We start from the raw sequence: 22690 nt of genomic DNA on the forward strand, positions 1-22690 counted from the left end.
AGACCTGGGGTACAGCATGGGCAAAGGCTTGGCAGTGACCTGGGAGATGGTGAGAAGAGAGGCCTAAGAATGAGAAGTGAGGTTGGGTAAAACAAGATTACGGAGTGTTTTAAATGCCAGGCCGGAGATTTGAGGCTTCATCCTTAGGTAATTGGGAAGCCATATTTCAGGCCTGGAATCTTGCTCTAGAGAGTAAGACGTGTTCGAAGGGAGAAGGGAGGGAACTGGAGACTAGGCCTTTTCTGGACCTGTTTTCCATCTGGAGAATTGGACTTAACTGTTTCAAGGACTTTAGAATAGATATCCACATGCTGAAATGTCAGAGCTGGCAAGACCCTTAGAATTGCCCCTGTCTAACCCCTTATCCTGAATAAGGGGAAACTGAAGTCTGAGGGAAAGGAGGGGCTGGCCCTAGTTTGCACAGCGAGTGAGCAGAGCTGGGGCCTCCATACCAGGTTTCCTGCCTCCCAGGCCTTCCTCTTCCTGCTGTGATGCTGAAACGATCATACTTTTGGGGGCTCATGAAACAGAATTTGAATGTGGGTCTGGGAGGAGGCCCCTACCCCAGGCTTCACCATGCTTTGAAGAGTCACCTTTGCTGTTGGAATCGAGGTTAACAAACCAGGCTGATCTTTCCCCTAGTGAATATATTTAAAGAGCATGCTAGATAGTAATGAATCATCCACTCCACCCCGCATAAGGATGGGGTCCCAGTGAGAGATGGGAGGAGGGCCAGCCCTAGATGGGGGGAACTCCTCAGTTCCTTCTAGCTCTTAGAGGGCTTAGAGCCCTTCCAGCTTTTCTGATGAGGTTGGACTAAGATTGATTTCAAAACACTGAAAATTAGGTAGAGCTGGAGCATTCTAAATAATTGACTTCTGACATGTGTAAAGGACACTCTGGTTCTCCCATGAAGCCTTTCTTCTCACCAAACTTCCCCATCTCCTCTTCTTCACCTCCTACCCACCCATCAGCTCAGTGTGGTCTGGCCCTGTCCCCACTCCTCCACCGTGTTCACCAGAGCCCTCCTTGTTGTCAAAGCCAAAGACGCTTCATAGTGCCCATCTCCCTGGCCCTCTTGGCTGGACTGGGCACGACTGCTCACCCTTCCTTGACTGACTCTCCCAGCTTCCCTTCTGCTGCTCCAGCCGTTGCTCTTCTATTTGCTGTATACGCTTGTCTTCTAGCCTACCCCAAAATACTAGGGTTCCTCAGGGCTTTGTCCCGAGCCCTCTTCACACACTGCCCTATCCTTGGTGACCCCATCCTCATGCACTCTAAGGAACCATCTACAATGTTCCTAGCACCAGGCAAGGTGCTTTGCAGAAATGGGCATTTTTTTTTTTCCCTCAAGATACCCCTGTAAGGCTGGTCCGATTTCCTTTCCTGTTTTTTTGTTTGTTGGCTTTTGTTTTGTTTTGAGATAGAGTCTCACCCAGTCACCCAGGCTGGAGTGCAATAGTGCTCTCTTAGCTCACTGCAACCTCTGCCTCCCAGGTTCAAGCGATCCTCCTGCCTCAGCCTCCCAAGTAGCTGGGGCTACAAGGCACACATCACCACACCCAGCTAATTTTTTCAGAGAAAATTATTTAAACTCTTGTGCCTCATCTGTTAAATGGATTTTTTTTTTTTTTTTTTTTTTTGAGACGGGGTCTCGCTCTGTCGCCCAGGCTGGAGTGCAGTGGCGCAATCTCGGCTCACTGCAAGCTCCGCCTCCCGGGTTCACGCCATTCTCCCGCCTCAGCCTCTCCGAGTAGCTGGGACTACAGGCGCCCGCCACCACGCCCGGCTAATTTTTTGTATTTTTTTAGTAGAGACAGGGTTTCACCGTGGCCTCGATCTCCTGACCTCGTGATCCGCCCGCCTCAGTCTCCCAAAGTGCTGGGATTACAAGCGTGAGCCACCGCGCCTGGCCATCTGTTAAATGGATTTTTTAGTCTTTTTTGTTTGTTTTTTTCTCTGAGAGATGGAGTCGCGCTCTGTTGCCCAGACTGGAGTGCAGTGGCACAATCTTGGCTCACTGCAATCTCCGCCTCCCAGGTTCGAGCTATTATGCTGCCTCAGCCTCCCAAGTAGCTAGGACTGCAGGCATGCACCACCACGCCCAGCTAATTTTTTTGTGTGTATTTTTATTAGAAATGAGATTTCACCAGGTTGGCCAGGCTGGTCTTGAACTCCTGACCTCAAATGTTCCTCCTGCCTCAGCCTCCCAGTGTGCTGGGATTACAGGCATGAGCCACTGCGCCCAGCCAGTTTTTAAAATTTGTTTGTTTAATAGAGCTAGGGTTTCGCCATGTTCCCCAGGCTGATCTTGAACTCCTGTACTCAAGCTATCCACCCTCCTCGGCCTCCCAAGTGCTAGCACTACCGGTGTGAGCCACTGAGCCCGGCCTCCTTCCCGTTTTACAGATAAGGAAACTGACACAGAGCTGTTCCGTGGCTTAAACAAAGTCATACAACTGGGAATGGGCAAAGCAAGGATTCAAACTCAGGTCCATCAGACACCCAAGTCTGAGGGCCTCACACTACCCCGTGGTGTCAGCTGAGAAGAGCTCAAAGTGTGACTCGCCTGTTGGGGTCACTCAGATTATACAAAGCATACATAAGCCTCCCACCGTGTGGCCTACACACTCTTACCAGCACCCATCTTCTTTGCCCTTGGGAGAGAGTTGCTAACGCCCAAGAGCCTCATCAGTAAAAATCAGGGTCACCAGCTGGGACAGGTCACCTACTCCCAAGGCACTACGTCCTATCGATAAACAGGGCCTTTGAACAACTTCAAAGACAGCACCTGAGTGAGGTGAGGGAGGTCAATGGTTAATGTCAAACACACTTTGTTGCCTCAGGGCTCAGAGCAGGTCCCCAGTAGAGGAGCCAAGTCTCGGGCTTCACCTGGTGCAGGGTCTCACTCAGGGAACAGAACAAACGCCCTCCCGGGTTCCTGAACACACGTGTGTGGTGTGATTTGAGAAAGAACATGGTTCTTGTCTTGGGTTCAAATCCTACTCTGCCACTGCACCAGCTGAGTACCCTCCAGCAAGTCACTTGTAAAAAGGGACCAATAGCCTGGCACAGTGGCTTATGCCTGTAATCCCAGAGCTTTGGGAGGCCGAGGTGGAAGGATCACATGAGGCCAAGAGTTCAAAACCAGCCTGGGCACCATGGCAAAACCCCAGTTCTACAAAAAACAAAATACACACATACACACACACACACACACACACACACATTATATATATATATTTTTTTTCTTTTTTTTTTAATGAAGTCTCTCTCTGTCACCGAGGCTGGAATGCAGTGGCATGATCTCAGTTCACTGCAACCTCCGCCTCCGAGGTTCATCAGGCAATTCTCCTGCCTTGGCCTCTCGAGTAGTTGGGACTACAAAAAATATTTTTAAAAAAGAAAAACTGGCCAGCCATGGTGGCTCATGCCTGTAATCCCAACCCTTTGGGAGGCCAAGGCAGGAGGATCACCTGAGATCAGGAGTTCGAGACCACCTTGGCCAACTTGGCAAAACCCTGTCTCTACTAAAAATACAAAAATTAGCGTGGTGTGTTGGTGTGTGCCTGTAATCCCAGCTACTCAGGAGGCTGAGACAGGAGAATCGCTTAAACCCGGGAGGCAGAGGTTGCAGTGAGCTGAGATCGCACCATTGCACTCCATCCAGCCTGGGCGTCAGAGTAAGGCTCCATCTCAAAAAAAAAAAAAAAAAAAAAAAAAAGGCCAAGCATGTTGGCTCATGCCTGTAATCCCAGCACTTAGGGAGGCCAAGGTGGGTGGATCACCTGAGGTCAGGAGTTTGAAACCAGCCTGACCAACATGGTGAAACCCCGTCTCTACTAAAAATACAAAAAATTAGCTGGGTGTGGTGGCAGGCACCTGTACTCCCAGCTACTCAGGAGGCTGAGGCAGGAGAATCGCTTGAATCCCGGAGGCAGAGGTTGCAGTGAGCTGAGATCACACAAATGCACTGAACCTGGACAACAAGGCTCAAAACAAACAAAAAAATTCCTCACTTGGATCCCACCCTGAGCTAGTGGTCACAACTGCTCCTCACAGGGGACTGCATTTCTAAAGCATTGCCAGAACCCTCCACTACAGCCCAGTGAATAGATGACCCAGAAAAGGCACATCCTGTTTTTTTTTTGTTTTTTGTTTTTCTACTCATGGATACTGTGAGACACTCACTCTGAGCTGGTGAGAAGTCTGGACAACAAGGGACATATTACAAAGGAGACGTGATGTTGTTCTGGAGAGATGGCATTTGCAATGTTGGCATGGTTACCATCTTTAGCTGGAGCAGCCACCTGTCCACAAATTATCAATAATGTCACCCAGATAGGATTTTAACTTTTTCTCCCACTGTAGGCCACCTGCAGCCAAGGTGACCTTGCCGACCCAGCCAATGATAATAAAACCACCAGCAATAACATCGACAGCGGCTTTGTTTTTTTTTTTGTTTTTTTGTTTTGTTTTGTTTTGTTTTAAGACGGAGTTTTGCTCTTGTTGCCCAGGCTGGAGTGCAATGGCACAATCTCAACTCCCCGCAACCTCCGCCTCCCAGGTTCAAGCAATTCTCCTGCCTCAGCCTCCAGAGTAGCTGAGATTACAGGCATGCACCACCATGCTCGGCTAATTTTGTATTTTTAGTAGAGACGGGCTTTCTCCATGTTGAGGCTGGTCTCAAACTCCTGACCTCAGGTGATCCGCCCGCCTCAGCCTCCCAAAGTGCTAGGATTACAGGCGTGAGCCACCGCGCCCGGCTCGGCTCTTGTTTTTTAATCACTTACCCTCTGCCTGATTTGAGGATGAACACTTTACTCTCATATTATCTCCCCACATCCTCACTTGGAAGGAGGCTGTTAGCCCCACTATATGTATGAGGAAACTGAGGCCTAGAAGAGTCAGATTCTTGCAGTCATCTGAAGCCTTCCCCACTCACCCCAACTTTGCACCATCTACTTTGACCCCAGTATCCTTTTGCTGATATCAAATCTCACCCCGTGTCTTAACTAAGAGCATCTTGAGTGCAGAGATTTCAGGATCATCTAGAGCCTTCCACCCTTCTTTCAAAGTGCGCCTTGGAAGCAAACCAGCACCCAAGGCAGCTTTTGGCATTAAGAAGTGCAAAAATGTCCTGTTAGCTGCAATCTGTGAGCTGGTTCTATGAGCTGGTGGAGCTCAGAGCCCCAGTTCCAGCACCCGCCCCCCTCCAGCTTGTTCAGAGGAGCTCAGCTCTGGGGGAGAAGGCAAAGCCAAAACCTATTGAGTTGCAGTTAAAATGAGGGCGAAAAAGGCTTTTGTTTCAGTTCTGCAGATGGTCGGGGAGCTTGTGTTTTTTAGCAAGAATTTTCTAGATCTTTTGGCTTGAACCATCTGAATAACTGCCTCAAGCTTTTGCATGGTTCCCACTGGGTGGGCTGGGGTGGGAGGGGCTGTCGTGCATGGTCCGGAAAAGCTGGAGAAGGCTGTTCCTTTGCCTCGAGCCTTGGATTTCTTATCTGTGAAATGGGAGGCTGCAATGATGAATGGCAAAGTACCTTTTTTTTCCAGCTCTGAAAGTCTAGGATATTTCACCACTGGAAGACCAGCAGACAATGTCATGACAACTCAAGAGGATACAACAGGGTTGCTTCAAAAGACAAGTCTTTGGACCATGTCAAGACCTGGAGCGAAGAAGGTAATGAACTCCTACTTCATAGCAGGCCATGGGCCAGCAGTTTGCTACTACTCTGTCTCTTGGTTAAGGCAAGGTCAGTATTGTTTTGATTTTACAGATGAGGAAACTGAGTCCCAGTGAGGTTAAGTGTCTTGCCCAGCCACAGCACAGAGAGCAGGGGCTCTGCTCCATCTTCACCATTCTTCCCACCACTGCCCCTGACCTTCAGAGAGTCTGAGAACATTCTTGTAGCTGTTGAGCTATGAGCATAACTGTCATCAGCTGCTGCTGAAACTGTACCCTGAGAAGCAAGGGAGAGGGTCGCTGAATTTTCACCATGGTTCTTTGCCAGGCAACTATGCTAAAAAACATCTTTTCCTCTCCAGTATGTTAGTAGGAGGCAAGCAGATTGTTATAGCCTTCTGTCTTCTTGTAGATAATGGTGGCAGGCTGGCCCTGACTCAGGAGATAAAGGGATCTGAGAGGACCACAGCCACATGAGAAGGCCAGCTCCTGTAGGAGGCTGGCTGGCCTCTGCAGAGACAGCACTGAGCTGCCCCTGGGGTCGTGGGTAGGACCCATTCCCTCGTTAAAGATATAAACTCCTCTACCTGGCCCTTCATAACCTGCCTGTGGCCCATCTTCTCAAGGTCATCACCCACTCCCTGGACACATTAGGCCCACCAGGTTCCCAGATTCTGCCCATGAGTTTCCAGAATGTCCTTTCCCATCCCTCCACCCCATTCTCTGCTTCTTACATTCCTTTAATACCCAGCTGAAATCTTACCTCCTCTAAAGAGTCTTCCCAGTTTCTCCAACAAGAAGTACTCTCGCCTTCCACCTACTCCCACTGTGACTCTGGTATCCACTCTCTGCCTAGAGTGACATTGGTAGGAATGTCTGTGGCTTGCTATTGGGCATCAAGCACTATGTTATGTCATTTAATGCAGTATAAGATCTCATTTAATATGGGAGCTATTCTTCTTAGACCCATTAAACAGATGGAAAAATTAAAGCTCAGGAAGGCATCCTCTTACCCAAAGTCATGCTGCTATTAGATGAAGAATTAGGATTTGAACCCAGGTCTTTCTGACTATAAGGTTCACACTCTTTGTTACTTACACCTTCTGCTTCCCACTTCCTTAGGAAGCAGCCATTTCCTTTGTAATAGACTGTAAGCACTGGAGGACGGGGCCTGTGTTTCGTTCACCATCTGAGCCCCTGGGATGCCTGGCTGAGTGTCCTGGATCCAGGCACTGCTCCATGAATGCTGAATTGAATTCGGTTACACCTTCTGCATATTACAAAACTCCCATCACCAGAGCCCCCTTTGTGAGTGGCCAAGATCTTTTGTCCTCTCCCCTTCCACCCCAGGAAGGGGAACACCTGAAATCAGGTGACAGCTAACATTAAGTGACAGCTGAGTGAAAGGCAAGAAAAGGGAGGGAGCAAGGGGGAAGGCAGGCAGGATTGCAGGAGCCAGGAGGGAGCTCAGAGAAGGAGGAGGGCTGTCCTGTTGAATCTGGCCAGCTTGCAGTTACTTAGAGTACAAGATCTGGAGTTACCAGACCCAGCCTCAAATCCTAGCTCTTCCACAGTAGCTGGGGAAACCTGGGCAAGTTGTTGGACCTGAGTTTCAGTTTTCTTTTCCATAAAATGGGCATGTCAGGGTCGGGGGGCGGTGCGGTGGGGGGAGAATAAAAAGGGCATGTCACTGTCCTCACTAGACCTCTTCATTCAGGAGGAATGAGGTTGTGTCTGAGGGAGGGAGGGAGTGCTGCCTATGGGGCTGTTACCTACTTGAAATGGGGACAGTTGGAGGACCAGCACAACCTGAAATGGCTTCCCCATGAAGTCATTGAGCCCTGAAGGCCTGGGGCAGCAGGGAACTCACAGAATCACAGGCCCATAATAAAGACCTTGGAGACAATTCAGTTTGGCTTTCTTACTCCAAGAGGCAGCACAGCATGGTGGACTGATGGGAAGCTCTGCCAGCAACGGGTTGTTCCCAAATCCTGGCCCCCACTTGCTAATTGTGTAGCCTTATGCATGCCACTTTGTCTGTCTCAGACCGCTGGTTCCTTATCTTTTTTTTTTAGAGACAGTGTCTCGCATGTTGCCCAGGCTGGAGTACAGTGGCGTGATTTCGGCTGACTGCAAACTCCGCCTCCCAGATTCAAGCAATTCTCTTGCCCCAGCCTCCTGAGTAGCTGGGATTACAGGCTGGCACCACCATGCCCGGCTAATTTTTGTATTTTTTGTATGGACGTGGTCTCACCATGTTGGCTAGGCTGGTCTCAAACTCCTGACCTCAAGTGATCTGCTTACCTCAGCCTCCGAAAGTGCTGGGATTACAGGCATGAGCCATCGCGCCTGTCCTGGTTCTTCATCTTTAATATGAAATTCAAAGTAGTTCCTTTGCCACAGCACTACTGGGAGGATCAGAGACCCAGACAATAACAGCTGGTCATTCGCTGGCCCTGTGGGAACTGAGGCTCAGAGAGGGAAGGTAATTCACCCATGGTCACACAGCAGGTTAGCGAAATCAAGCCTGTGCCCAGGCCTCCCGAAGCCCAACCCTGGGCTAATCATCAGATAGCTGTGGCCTTATCGCAATGAAGGCTGAGACTACCCTTGGACATGCAGCCAAGGAACTCATACTGGGAATCACTGGTGGGATTCTGTGTCTCACTGCGCTGAAATAATTGCATGGGTTGCCTGTGGATGGAGTATGGCAAAAAGCCCAAGTCAGAGCCTAGGGTCACATGTCCAACCTGGGGTCTAATCCACAGTATAACCCTGGCCATGTCGGGTCACCTCTCTGAGCCTCAGTGGTTTCTCCACTTACAAAATGGGGACAAGAATTCCTGGCAGTGCAAAGGAATCATATAAGACACAGACTATTTCTTTTCTTTTCTTTTTTTCTCTTTCTCTCTTTTTCTCTCTCTTTCTTTTTCTTTTTCTTTTTCTTTCCTTCCTTCCATCTCTTTTCTTTCCTTCCGTCCTTTCTTTCCTTTCCTCTTTCCTTCCTTTTTTTTTTTTTTTTAGACAAGGTCTTCCTGTGTCACCCAGGCTGAGTGCAGTGGCGCAATCCTGGCTCACTGCAGCCTTGACCTCCTGGACTCAAGTGATCCTCCCACTTCAGCCTCCCAAGTAGTTGGGACTGACTACACGCCTGGCTAATTTTCTATTTTTTGTAGAGACGGGGTCTCAATGTGTTGCCCTGGCTGGTATTGAACTCCTGGATGCAAGTGATCCTCTTGCCTCAGCCTCCCAAAGTGCTAGGATTACAGGTGTGAGCCACCATGCATGGCCCAGAGCTATTTTCCCAGCAGCTACCCGTGAGCTCCCACTGGGCACCTCACTGTGCATCCAGCCTGTGCTGTCACTAGCAATGGCTTCATTTAGTTCTCACAACAACCCTGCGTGGTGGGAACCTAATTTGTAGATAAATGGCTAGGAACAGGTAGAACCAGGATCCGACCTCGAAAGGTATTCTCTATGTGCATTCTCTTGCCCCTCCTCTTTCCCTACCTAACTTGGGCTCCTTCTTCAGGCTTCAGTATCACCCTGACTTCTTTTGGAAGGATCCCTTGGCCTCAGGCTGGAGTGGGCACCTGCCCTAGCCCACAGAGCTGGGTTTCTCTCTTTCTTCAACCACACAGGGAGCACCACTATGCAAAGACCTCATCACATTCACAGCCATCTCCCCAGAGCCTTGCACTGTACTTGGCATATAGCAGGTGCTCAATAAATATCTGCCAAATGACTGAATGCATCTCACCAGCCTCAGGATGCCACCAGGCCCTGAGGGAGCCAGGAAGATCAAAGGAAAGCTTTTGGATTCCTGCCACGCCTTACATTAGCAACATCTTCTCTGAGTCCTGACAGCCAGCCTCCTGAGACACCATTCGAGCCAGCTGAATTCTGGTCACCGCTTCACCTTGGAAAGGCATCCGCAGCCCTCACCAAGCGGCCCCGTAATTGACATCACAGCGGGGCCAGGAGCTGCCCTGTTCATATTTAATGTGGCCTTCACTGCGGCAAAATACAGCCTCCAAGAGCTGGAGGGGCCACGCAGAATCTCCATAGGGTTGTGAGGAGGGCACAGATGGGAAAGGGCTTTATAAACCATAAAGCGCCCAACAGATGAGCATTCTGCCGACCCATTTCAGTCCCTGGCTTAACTCAGAAAGAGCCGGGGCTGCACATGCCTGCAGTGGGACAAGAAGACTGCTGACCGAGCCTGAACACTAAATCAGTGGGGGATTAGGGGCTCCTGGGTACATTCCATGGAGACAGTGGGAGGGCAGAGCACTGGCGCCAGCCAGACCTGGACTCCACTCCAGGTTTGCCCCCTGCACAGCTGTGTGACTGGGTCATCAAGTGGACTGCTGAGCCTCAGTCCCCCTTATCTGTGAAATGGGAATGATGCTTTCCTTGTAGCAGCACTGCTGTGAGGATTCAGTGAAACGAGTGATGCCAAAGACCTAGCTTCACTCATTGCAGGCTGTCAACACAGGCTGAGACCCTTCTCCAAAACCAGGCCTGGGACCTGAGGTTGGAGAGAGGAGACACGGGGCCCCTTCAGGCATTCATCGGGCAGAGTGATGGTGGGAGGGAAGAAGGAGCAAGGAGGCACAGGAAGGATGACCTGGGAGCCAAGCATCTCAGGTTTGGACTTTGCACCTGGTGGGTGAAAAGGATGGGTGGAGGGCCCCAGGATGGCAGAAGCAGAAGGGCCCTCATGGACAATCTCTCTGATCATCTGACCCCTTTGTTTGGCAGATGAGCATCTGGGAGGGAGTAAACCATGCCAGGGGCTCACACAGCACAGCTGGGGTCTGACTGGCCTGCAGCCCTCTGGGGCTTCATCAGCTGGGGTTTATCCAAGGCCACATGCCTAGTCAGGGAGGCAGATGTGTTGGAAGACATGATGCAATGGCCCCATTCCTGGTAGTGACCTCCACTTCTTTGGCCTGGACAATAGGAGGAACCTCATCCCCCGCCCCTTCCTGGTCTCCCTCCAGTCTATTTTCCCACGAATCCTGGGAGCTTCCCAAAATGTAAATCTGACATTGTCCTCGCCCTGCTTAAAACCTTTCCATGATCCCACACTTAAGGTCTCCAGAGAAAATACAGGAGGCTCAGTTAAAACCGAATTTCAAGCTGGGTATGGTGGCACACACCCGCAGTGCTACTCAGCAGGCTGAGGCAGGAAGATCGCTTGAGGCCAGGAGTTTGAGGCCAGCCTGGGCAACATAGTGTGACCCTGTCTTAAAAACAAACAAACAAACAAACAAAAACTGAATTTCAGATAAACAATGAATAATATTTTAGTATAAGAACGTCCCAGAAATTGCATACATATACTACAGAAATTATTTGTTGTTCACATGAAATCTAAATTTAACAGGACAACCTGTATTTTAATTTGCTAAATCTGGTGTTCCGACATACATTGCCCTTAGGAAAAAGGACAAAGCCTTTTTTTTTCTTTCTTTCTCTTTGAGACGGAGTCTCAAAAGCCTGTCGCCCAGGCTGGAGTGCAGTGGCGCCATCTCGGCTCACTGCAAGTTCCACCTCCCAGGTTTAAGCGTTTCTCCTGCCTCAGCCTCCTGAGTAGCTGAGACTACAGGCGTGCACCAGCATGCCCAGCTAATGCTTGTATTTATAGTAGAGACAGAATTTCACCATGTTGGCCAGGCTGGTCTCGAACTCCTGGCCTCAAGTGATCTGCTTGCCTTGGCCTCCCAAAGTGCTGGGATTACAGGTGTGAGCCACCGCGCCTGGCCAGGAAAAAGGACGAAGTCTTTAGTTAGCCCATGAGACCAGTTTCTCCCTGAGCTCATCCCTTCACTCTCTTCCACATGGACCCTCTGCTTCAGACACAGCTTATTGCCTTTACTTGAGAAACTCAAGCCCTCCCTCCCCTCTGTCCTTTGCAGATGTCCTTTCGTTGGAACCCTCTTGGTATCATCTCCTCCTCCCAGTGCCCCACAGTGCTTAACCTGACTCATCCTCAGGCCTCTGAAGCATCATCACTTCCTTTCAAGGCCTGTGTTGTGTCTCCTCTGGATCCTCACAGTGACTCTGTCTGTCTGTCCCGTTCACGTGGCATATGGTAGGGGTTCAGCAAACATTTGTTGCAGTGAATTACTAAATTCCACAGCCCCTTACACTTTTCCTATCAATAGTTTCCCCTCCTTCAGCCAAATCCTATGTGCCCCTCAAAGCCCTGTTGGAACCCTATCTCCTCCAGGCCTTCCCTGAGCCCCACAGTCCTCCCAGCTCTTTTCTTCTGAGATGCATCTGGTATGTCTCAGTCACATCCGGGGCAGCAAGCAATCTTTTTATCCCATAAGCTTGGCAAGATCAGCAACCCTCAGACTCCCCAGCTATGACCTGTGGTGCTGAGCACTGTGCCTTCCTGCCAGACAGTGCTCAACAAACGCTGGTGAGCTTGGGGGAAGCCAAGCTGAGCTCCTGTGTTGGCCTCTCCTCCCTGCCACTGGCCAATAACCAAAATCCTAACCCAGCCTTGAAGCAAAGCATCTTACATCCTGTATTCCTATAAGGAGCCAGGGAGACATCCTTAGTTCCCACTTTACAGGACAGGAAACTAAGGGAATAGAGGAACCCATTTGTATTAGTCAGGGTTCTCTAGAGGGACATAATTAATGGCATATATATATGTGTGTGTATATATATATGTGTATATATGTATGTGTGTATATATGTGCATATATATATAAAGGGGAGTTTATTACATATTAACTCACATGATCACAAGGTCCCATGATAGGCCATCTGCAGGCTGAGGAGCAAGGAGAGCCAGTCCGAGTTTCAAAACTGAAGAACTTGGAGTCCAATGTTCGAGGGCAGGAAGCATCCAGCACAGGAGAAAGATGTAGGCTGGGAGGCTAGACCAGTCTCTCTTTTACATTTTTTCTGCCTGTTTACATTCTAGCAGCACTGGCAGCTGATTAGATGGTGCCCACCCAGGTTAAAGGTGGGTCTGCCTTCCCAGTCCACTGAGTCAAATGTTAATATCCTTTAGCAACACTCTCACAGACACACCCAGGATCAATACTTTGTATCCTTCAGTCCAATCAAGTTGACACTCAGTATCAACCATCACACCATTGTTCAAGGCTCAGGTCTCTGGATGCCATCCTACCCCAGGGTCTTTGCACCTGCTCTTCCTCTGCCGTGAACACTCTTCCCAGAGATCTTGACATGGATGATGTCGCAGATTAAAGATGGCCACATAGGCCAGGCATGGTGGCTGACACCTGTAATCCCAGCACTTTGGGAGGCCAAGGCAGGAAGACAGCCCCATGCATAAGTTCAAGACCAGTCTGGGCAGCATAGTGAGACCCCATTGCTACAAAAAATAAGAAAAAAACAGCCAGGCAGGGTGGCACACTCCTGTAGTCCCAGCTACTCAGGAGGCTCAGGTGGGAGGATCGCTTGAGATGAGGAGTTTGAGGATGCAGTGAACTATGATTGTGTTGCTACAGTCCTGCCAGGGCAACAGAGCAAGACCTTATCTCTACGAAAACAGTTTTTTAATTAACTAGGTGTTGTGGTGCATGCCTACGCAGGAGGCCAAGGCAGGACGATTGTTTGAGCCTGGGAGCTTGAGGATGCAGTGAGCTATGATTGTGCCACTATACTCTAGCGTGGGCAATGGAGTGAGACCCTGTCTCAAAAAATTAAAAAAAAAAAAAGATTTCATACGAATCACAACTTTGATACACCTCAAAATCATTTTTGTTACTATCTGCAATGTGGATTGTGTCTCTTTTTATATAAAATATAATATTTATCAATTTATAAATTTATAAAATACAAAGATGGAGTTTCACCATGTTGGCCAGGCTGGTCTTGAACTCCTGGCCTCAAATGATCTGCCCACCCTGGCCTCCCAAAGTTCTGGGATGACAGGTGTGAGCCACTACACCTGGCTGATCATGTCTCATAAATAAGGCCACAAATACTTTGCTGCTCCCCCTACATCAAGAAGTGGCATCCCTTTCCCTGCCCTTTGAATCTGGGCTGGGCTTGTGACTTGCTCTGACAACAGAATGTGGCAGAAGTGACCCTTTATGAGTTCAGGAGCTTAGGCCTCAAGAGACCTTGCAAGCTTGTGCCTTCCCCCTCTTGGAATGCTGCTCCTAGACCACCACATAAGGCAGCTGGTCTACCAGCGGGAGGATGGGAGGCCATGTGATAGGGATCTGAGACACCCCAGCCAACAGCCAGCACCAACCACCAGACGTGTGAGAGAGGCCTTCTTGGACCTTCCAGCTCAGCTGTGACTCCAGCTGAATGCAGCTGCATGTGTGACCAGGAGAAACAGGCAGAGGAACCACTCAGGCCAACCAGACTCATGAAAAATAATAAATGGTTGTTGTAAGCCACTAAGTTTGGGGGTTTGTTAGGCGGCTATAGATAACCAAGACAACTGCCTCCTCCTCATTCAGGTGCCTGCTCCCTTCCCCTTCAGTCCTTTCCCTCCCCACTCAAACCCCTACCAATTGCTGTTTATGCCATTATCCTGTTTCATCCTGTCCAAGGCATTTATCACTGTCTGAAACCATGATGTATTCACTTATGGACCCGCGGTGCATTTCCGCCACGAGGCTGCAGTTTCCATGAAGGCAAGGGCCAGAATGGTTTGTTCCCTACCATCTCCCTTGAGCCTGTGTGTGTGGTGTCTGGCACAGAGAAGCTGTGTAATTGTTGATGGAGAGATTGTGTGCCTGCCCCTTGCTGCTGTGGTGCTTGGGGGAGCAGCGTGGCAGGTGGGAGCTCCTGCCTGGTTGTGTCTTCCAAAACCGATGCCCTTGGGAGGGCAGGAGGGCAGGCCAGGTGGCTGGGCTCTGTTTCAGGGGCAAGAGCTTCAGGGAGCCCAAGTTGAGTAGGAAGAAAAGGAAACTGCCAAAATGTTCATTTTCAGCAGGGGCTTAGATTCAGGCCAAGGAAGTTACTGGGGCTTCTCTCCTCCAGGTTAGCTGCAAATTACCAGCAGCCCAGCCACGCCCTTCTGTAAGATCACCGAGCTGGGAAACTGGGCAATGGGAGAGAGTGTTGGGGACACTGAGTCACTTCCCAGGGGCCAACTATTTCCAAGTCCCTCAGAGTCCTCAGAGTTTGCTTTTTCCAGTGCCAAGGAATTGGTCCAGTAGCCACAGCTTCAGTTGAGGAAAAAATGCATACCCAAGAGAAAAAGAATCAGCTCCAGGGTGCCTTTTTTTTTTTTTTTTTTTTTTTTGAGACAGAGTCTCGCTCTGTCACCCAAGCTTGAGTGCAGAGGCGCGATCTCAGCTCACTGCAACCTCCGCCTTCCGGGTTCAAGTGATTCTCCTGCCTCAGCCTCCTGAGTAGCTGGGATTACAGGCATGTGCCACCACTCCTGGCTAATTTTTGTACTTTCACTACAGACAGGATTTCACCATGTTGGTCAAGCTTGTCTCGAACTCCTGACCTTGTGATCCACCTGCCTCGGCCTCCCAAAGTGCTGGGATTACAGGGGTGATCCCAGGTGCCACTTTAAGCTATCATTCTACATTCTGTAGGAACAGAGACAGCATCACCATAGTTCAAGCCAGGCTACTTTCAAGTTAGGTGGACTTGTGTTGGTATTATCTCTCCATGACTGTGTGACCTTGGGGATGCTGCTTGACCTTCCTGAGCACCGGTTTCTGCATCTATTAGGAGTGGACAGTGAAGACCGAACTCCTAAGGTTGTGATGAGAATTCAGTGAGAACATGCATGCCCAGCACAGCTTCAAGCACGCAGAAACAGTAAAACCGATTGCAGGTAAGCTTATGAGTACTTCTTCACCTGTTGGCACATAGGGGTTGAGGGGAAAAGCAAGGTTTGCAATTAAAAGCAGACCCTTCCTGGAGACCAGAGCCACATTGAGGGGTTGCCTGGCCAAGACTAGGGCTATGGTATGACCCCTTGGTCCACAATGGACTGCCTGATTCTAACTGGCTTCTGTAACAAATGAGAAGACCACTCAGAGAAGCCCTTAGAGGGCCTCCAACCCTCCTGGAAGCCCCCTGGTATAGATAGGTCAGTGGTTTGGAGGTAGAGCTCTGACAAGGATTCAGAAGGCCTAGGTTAAAAGCCCAGCTCTGGCACTAATGTGCTGTGTGACATGGAACAAATCATTTGCCTTCTCTGGGCTCTAGTGTCCTCATCTATAAAATGGGTCATTAATCTCTGACTTACCGAACTCATAGGGTTGTTGAGGTGATGAGATAATTTAGATGAAATAGTGCTTTGAAATGCATTTGCTGTTTGGTGAATAAAAAGGGGAGAGATATTAAAACTGAAAGGACCCCTGGCAAAGCCCCTCTAAAGCCTTTAAACCAGGCAATATAAATACGAGTTCAAACCCTGGCTTTTATTAGTAACTTGCAAGACTTTGGGCAAATGAGTTAACCCCTGGCACTGCTAGTGGTGTGATTTTTCTTCTGAGGGAGACAGGACCCATGGAGCAAGAAAAGGCTGGAAGAAGCTGCAAGATACAGGGTAGACAAGATGAGGAGGAGAAGCCCACCAGCCTCCAAAACCCCTGAGCAACCGGTGGCGGGGAGGTCCCTACCTGACTGTGAGCTTAGGTGGGGCTACCTGTTCCCCTTTCCATCCCCCACAGGCAGTCCTCTGGATCTCAGCCCACCCCAGGTAGATGGTGACTCAAGTTGTTCTGCAGGGACTGGTCCCCCTGCTTCTGTTGCCATGGCACTGCAGCACAGCCTGGCCAATCAGGAAGGAGATGAGTATCTGAGTCTCTGTTGCTAAAGCTGGAGCAGGACACCTAGCCAATGGGAAGGGCAGCAGAGTGGTGCCACCATGGAAACCTAAGCAGTGAGGTTCAAACCATGTTTTTTGTCTCTATGTCTCATTTTCAGGGGGTGGGCTGGGTTTTCTGCATTCCTTTTTTTTTTGCAAAGAGCATCTTGCAACCCCAGGAGGATATTCAGGAGTCACGACGGGGTGCATAACAAGAGGCATCTTTAAAGAGTCAGAAAGGACTCCAACTCAGCAGGGCACAGCTTCAGATGAATTATTCCCCCAGATGCTCAGCATCACCTGTGTCTATGATCTTAGCTCATCCCCACAGTTCTACCTAGCCCCATCTGTCCTAGGAAATAACTGCAGGCTGCAGAAAAATCCCCATCCCCAAAGTAAGAAAAGGAATGTGGGGTCACCTCCTTATGCCCAATAGCTTTGTGGCTTTGGACAAACTCTTTAACCTCTCTTTCTGTAGGCAAGGTAGTGGAGTAGCATAGAGACATGGGTCAGACACGGGGGCTGCCCCAGTGTAAAATTAGAAGATTGGGAAAATGGGTTCTGTGATTCCTTTCAGATCTCACATTCTAGACTTGATGCTTTTTCACCTTCAGGCTCTGGATAAAGTGGATCTACAAGAAATAACTTCCCAAGGAGTAGTCCTGTAAATAGCATGAGTGGACAAATAAGACTCAGGCTGCTTTTTGCCATGAAATTGCCAGACAAGGAGGGATGTCTGTTTCAGAGTCCCAGGCCAGGGGAGTGAAGTCACACAGCCACCTGCATGCAGAGCCCAGAATAGAACACCTAGCTCCCTTTACCCTGCAACATGCAATCTTCTTAAACCAGTCTTCTTATCCTTGGGTGGGCAATCAGGGAGCTGTGCACGCCCACACCTCCAACACCCTTTATTTTGCAAACACAGGCATAAAAACAACTGCAAGGGAAAATGTGTCCCACCCCTTCCCCACTCCCTTCTGGCTTTCTCTCTGTTGCCTGGCAACAGTTTTATCCAGAAACCTGGGTGTCATCCTAGATAACTCCCTCACCCTTATCCTTCCCACAAAACCCATGGCCCAATCATGTCCATTTTATCTCCTAAATGGCCCTCAAGTCCATCCACTCCTCCCCTCCCCCCATCACCTCTCCAGTCCAAGGTTCCATCATGAATTTCCTGGACATCTACATTAGCTTCCCACAGGCCTCTGGCTTTCACACTTGCTCATCCCATCCCCTGCTTCCATCTTCTATAACCACAGCCAAAATAATCGTTTAAAAATACAAATCTGATCCTGTCACCTGCTCCTTGCTTAGAACCTCTAAGAATAAAAATCAAAATCTTCAGCATGCCCAAGAGAACTGCATGGTCAGGCCTACTTCCCAACTTTATCTTGCCCTGTGCGTGCCCTTTCCTCTCTTCCCGAACATTTTTTCCTCCCCAATTCTTCTACTTAATCCTGCTCACTCTGTAGTTCTCAGTTCTATGGTCACTTGGGGAGCCTTTGCTGACCTTCATGACTAGGTCAGATTGCCCTGTGATGGACTCTCCTAGCACCATGTGCCCTTTATGTCTGTAGCACTTATCATTGTCACAATTTTACCCTTATTTACCATTATTTGATTTATATCTGCAAGCCCTGCCTCACTCAATTTAAGCTTCATGAATGCAGTGATTTTGTCTTGTTCTCTGCTTGAAACATGGATGGATGGATGGATGGATGGATGGATGTTTGGATGAACACGAGTTGGATGAGTAGGTGTATGGATGGATGGGTATATGGATGAATGAATGTTTGGATGTACAGGAATTAGATAGATACATGGATGGATGGGTGTATAGATGGATGAGTAAGTGTATGTATGTATGTATGTATGGATGGATGCATAGATACATGGATGGATGGGTGTATAGATGGATGAGTAAGTGTATGTATGTATGTATGTATGGATGGATATATGGATGGATGCATGCATGCATGAATGGATGGATGGGTAGATAGATGGATGGGTGGATGTTTGGATGAATAGAAGTTGGACAAATAGTTGGATGGATGGATGGACAAGAATTTGATGAATAGGTATATGTATAGATGCATGAATGGATAGATGGATGTATATATGGATGGATGGATGGATGTTTGGATGAACACGAGTTGGATCAGCAGGTGTATGGATGGATGGGTATATGGATGAATGAATGTTTGGATGAACAGGAGTTAGATAAATTGGTGGATGAATGGATGGATGGATGCATGGATGTACAGGAATTAGATAGATATATGGATGGATGGGTGTATAGACGGATGAATGAGTGTATGTATGTATGTATGGATGCAAGCATGCATGCATGAATGGATGGATGGGTAGATAGACAGATGGGTGGATGGATGATGGATGGATGGACAAGAATTTGATGAATAGGTATATGTATAGATGCATGGATAGGTGGATGTATATATGGATGGATGGATGGATGTTTGGATGAAAAGGAGTTGGATATATAGGTGGATGGATGAATGTGTGGGTGGATGGAGATAGATGGATATATGGATGGATGGGTGTACAGAGAGATGGATGCTCCCATTTTTCCTAGCTTACTTAGATCTAATCATATCTCCCTCTAGTCTGTGGCCAACTAATCTTCCCCCAGTTCATTCAGCATACACCAAGCATATCTGATGTGCCAGGAATATGCCCACAGTGCTGTGGGAACCCAAAGAAAGAGGTATTTCCATGCCCTTGAAACACCCTTGAAACTTAGGTAATAATAACAGCTACTTCCAATTAACATTTACTATTTGGCCAGGCACAGTGGCTCATGCCTGTAATCCCAGCACTTTGGGAGGCCAAGTCGGATTGCTTGAGCTCAGGAGTTTGAGACCAGCCTTGTCAACATGGCAAAACCTCATCTATAAAAAAAAATACAAAAATTAGCTGGGCATGGTGGTGCATACCTGTAGTCCCAGCTACCTGGGGGGGCTAAGGCAGGAGGATGTCTTGAACCTGGGAGGTCGAGGCTTCAGTGAGCTGAGATCGTGCCACTGCACTCCAGCCTGGGTGACAAAGTGAGATCCTGTCTAAAAAAAAATTTTTTTTTTTACTACTCTGTGCCAGAGACCACTGTAGGCTCTCCTGAGAAGCTCTCACTCCTTTCTGTCTACTAACCTAGTAGTAGAAACCAGAAGTCTGATGGTATCTCAGAGTTCAGCTTAGGTGGGGCCTCCTCCAAGGATTCCTCCCTGGTCAGTCAGCCCTTGGCTGATCTCCGATCCTAAGAACTGCCCCAGCATGTGAGTCTGTGGTGCTCTTGCTGGTCTTTGCTCATAAACTGCTTTTCTTTTTCTTTTATTGAGACGGAGTCTTGCTCTATCACCCAGGCTGGAGTGCAGTGGCACGATCTCGGCTCACTGTAGCCTCTGCCTCCTGGGTTCAAGCGATTCTCGTGCCTTAGCCTCCCGAGTAGCTGGGATTACAGGCATGAGCCACCACACCTGGCTAATTTTTGTATTCTTAGTAGAGATGGGGTTTCACCATGTTGGCCAGGCTGGTCTCAAACTCCTGACCTCAGGTGATCCTCCCGCCTCGGCCTCCCAAAGTGCTGGGATTACAGGCGTGGGCCACCACACACCACTTCATAAACTGTTTTTCTCTGTGAGTCTCTTCCTCTCCACCAGAGAGTGGCATTCCTTATTTCCCAGGAATTAGTGAACTCCCTGGAGACAGATGTGCCAGTAATGTGCCCACATCTCACAAAATGCCCTTTTGTGGCCTGGACACCCCTTCTTTCTTTTCTTTATTTTTGAAACAGGCTCTCACTCTGTCACCCAGGCTGGGGTGCAGTGGCGCGATCTTGGCTCACTGCAGCTGACTTCCTGAACTCAAGCAATTCTCCCACCTCAGCCTTCCAAGTAGCTGAGATTTCAGGCACATGCCACTATGCCCAGCTAGTTTATTATTAATAGTAGTAGTAGAGACGAGGTCTCACTATGTTACCAAGGCTGGTCTCAAACTCCTGAGCTCAAGCAATCCTCCCATCTTGGCCTCCCAAAGCACTGGGATTACAGGCGTGAGCCGCTGTGCCCAGCTGGCACCCCTTCTTTCAATCCTCACAGGACTCTGAGGGAGGCGTGATTTACCCCCATTTTAAACAGCAGGAAACTGATTTGCCCCGAGTCACACAGATAAAAAGTGGTAAAACTAGTGCTGAAACCCAGGTCGATTTGAATCCAAGGCCAAAATCCTTAACCAGTACCCCCAGGCTGGGATAGTCCCTCCAACAGCCCAAATATGGCTGCTATACCTGTGCCTGACCACCATGGGTGGGGTAGCCTATTCTATTGTTGAATTCCTGCCTGTCAAAGAGTTTATTCTAACCCAGTTGAAATATGCCCCTCTGAAACTGCTACCTGGTGACCCTGACTCTGCTCCCTGGTTACAGAACCAGTGCTTCCCCTCTTCCACATGGCAGCCTGTCAATAATTTACAGCCAGCCCTCCTGTCTCCCCTGCATCTGATCCTCTCCAGGGAGGGGCGACAGAGGGGAGAGACTGCAAACCTGGAACTACAAAACCCAAGTTCTCCTCCTGGCTCAGCCACTGTCCACAGACCAGTAAGTTTCAAAAGAAGATTAAATAGGTGATTTTGACAAACAAGGACACTGAAAAAAATGGCCAACGCCTGGCACCCTTGTTTCATAAAAGAAAGGGCATCCTGACACAGAAAAAAGTAGGGCAGACAATTTCAGAATTAATTTATCTTTATGAAAACTCCTGACTTTGTCCCTGTTTCTCTCGTTTCACCATGTCCTGGTGCTGACTCTGTGGGGGACTGGCCCAGGTCTGTAGGCCTTTGAGAACCTTTGGGCCAACCCATTAAAGAAAACACTGCTGGCCAGAAAAACCAAAGTAGAGGATTCCACCATCAGGACACGGTAAGTGACCCTGTTTGAAGAGGGAAGGAAGAGCTGAAAGTGCCTGGCACTGAGAAATGGCTGAGCTCAGGAAGTGAGACAGACTTCTCCATTGCATTGTGGTTTCATATCCAGTTTCTATCTCAGCTTAGAGGGACAAAGACTTTTCCTACTCCAAGGGTACCCTGTGACCACCCAAGGTCACATCTCTAGCCAGCAGAACTCACTGGAAGTCAAGAAGGCTGTTTATGTCCCATGGCAGGAAGCCAGTAAGAAAGGCTGGTTTTATTCAAAGGCAGCAGATTTCCTCTTGGGGAAGTTTTGGGCTTGGTCTGCAGGATGACTGTCTAACCCAAAGGCTTTCTCATCACTCATTCATTCATTTATTTAATATTTACTAGATATCTTCTATGTGCAAGGCACTGTTCTAATGTTAGGAGTACCAAGGTGAGCAAAGAATGATTTGGTCTCTGTTCCCGTGGAGCTTAGCGTTGATTAGAAAAGGCTGACATTAATTCAAGTTGAAGGAATAAGTGTAAACTGACGGCCGTGATGAAGGCTACAGCAGAGGCACATGTTACTCTGAGAGTGTGATATAAGGAGGGTTCCCCTAGTCGGTGGTCATGGAAGGCTGAGATAGTAATGGCCAAGCTGAGATCGAAAGAAGGAAGAGTAGGCATTCACCAGGTGAAGAAGGAGGGAAAGCATATTCCAGGGAGAGTGCTTGGTGTGGGATGAACATAAATCACATGAAGAACTGCGGTGTGGCTGGTACGACAGCAAGGCAGTAAGCAACAGGAAAGAGCATGCAAGCTGAGGCTGGAGAGGTAGGTGGAGGCTCACATGTTGCTGGATAGGTAGGTGGGGTTTTCTCCTTAAGTGAAACAGGAAGCCACTGAAGGGCACTGAATGTGAAAAGTGGCATAAGTATTATTACTTGAAGGCAGAGAGGAATCAACAGCTGCCTCTTTCAGAAGTCAAACTGATGATGATAGTGGTGGTAATAAAAATAATGATTGGCTGAGCTTGGTGGCCCACGCCTGTGATCCCAGCACTTTGGGAGGCTGAGGTAGGTGGATCACTTAAGATCAGGAGTTTGAGACCAGCCTGGGCAATATGGCAAAACCCCATCTCTACTAAAATACAAAAATTATCCAGGCATGGTGGTGCGTGCCTGTAATCCCAGCTACTCACGAGGCTGAGGCAGGAGAATTGCTTGAGCCCGGGAGGCAGAGCTAGCAGTGAGCCGAGATCGCACCACTGCACTCCAGCCTGCGACAGAGCGAGACTCTGTCTCAAAAACAAAACA

At 48.8% G+C, this 22690-nt stretch overlaps 1 protein-coding gene across 1 annotated transcript in view; it reads left to right on the top strand.

Moving 5' to 3' along the window:
- The first annotated feature begins 5185 nt into the window (after positions 1 to 5185).
- LOC129467272 (putative uncharacterized protein YWHAH-AS1) overlaps positions 5186 to 22690 on the top strand; it is a 32787-nt gene continuing 15282 nt past the window's right edge. The window contains exons 1-3 of the mRNA XM_055251630.2: positions 5186 to 5756; positions 9219 to 10336; positions 15386 to 15491. Of these exons, the coding sequence (XP_055107605.1) occupies positions 5405 to 5756; positions 9219 to 9550 (684 nt within the window). The 5' untranslated portion in view covers positions 5186 to 5404 and the 3' untranslated portion in view covers positions 9551 to 10336; positions 15386 to 15491. The remainder of the gene's footprint in view (positions 5757 to 9218; positions 10337 to 15385; positions 15492 to 22690) is intronic.

Source organism: Symphalangus syndactylus, chromosome 18, assembly GCF_028878055.3.
Source record: "Symphalangus syndactylus isolate Jambi chromosome 18, NHGRI_mSymSyn1-v2.1_pri, whole genome shotgun sequence".
NCBI classification, from domain to species: domain Eukaryota; kingdom Metazoa; phylum Chordata; class Mammalia; order Primates; family Hylobatidae; genus Symphalangus; species Symphalangus syndactylus.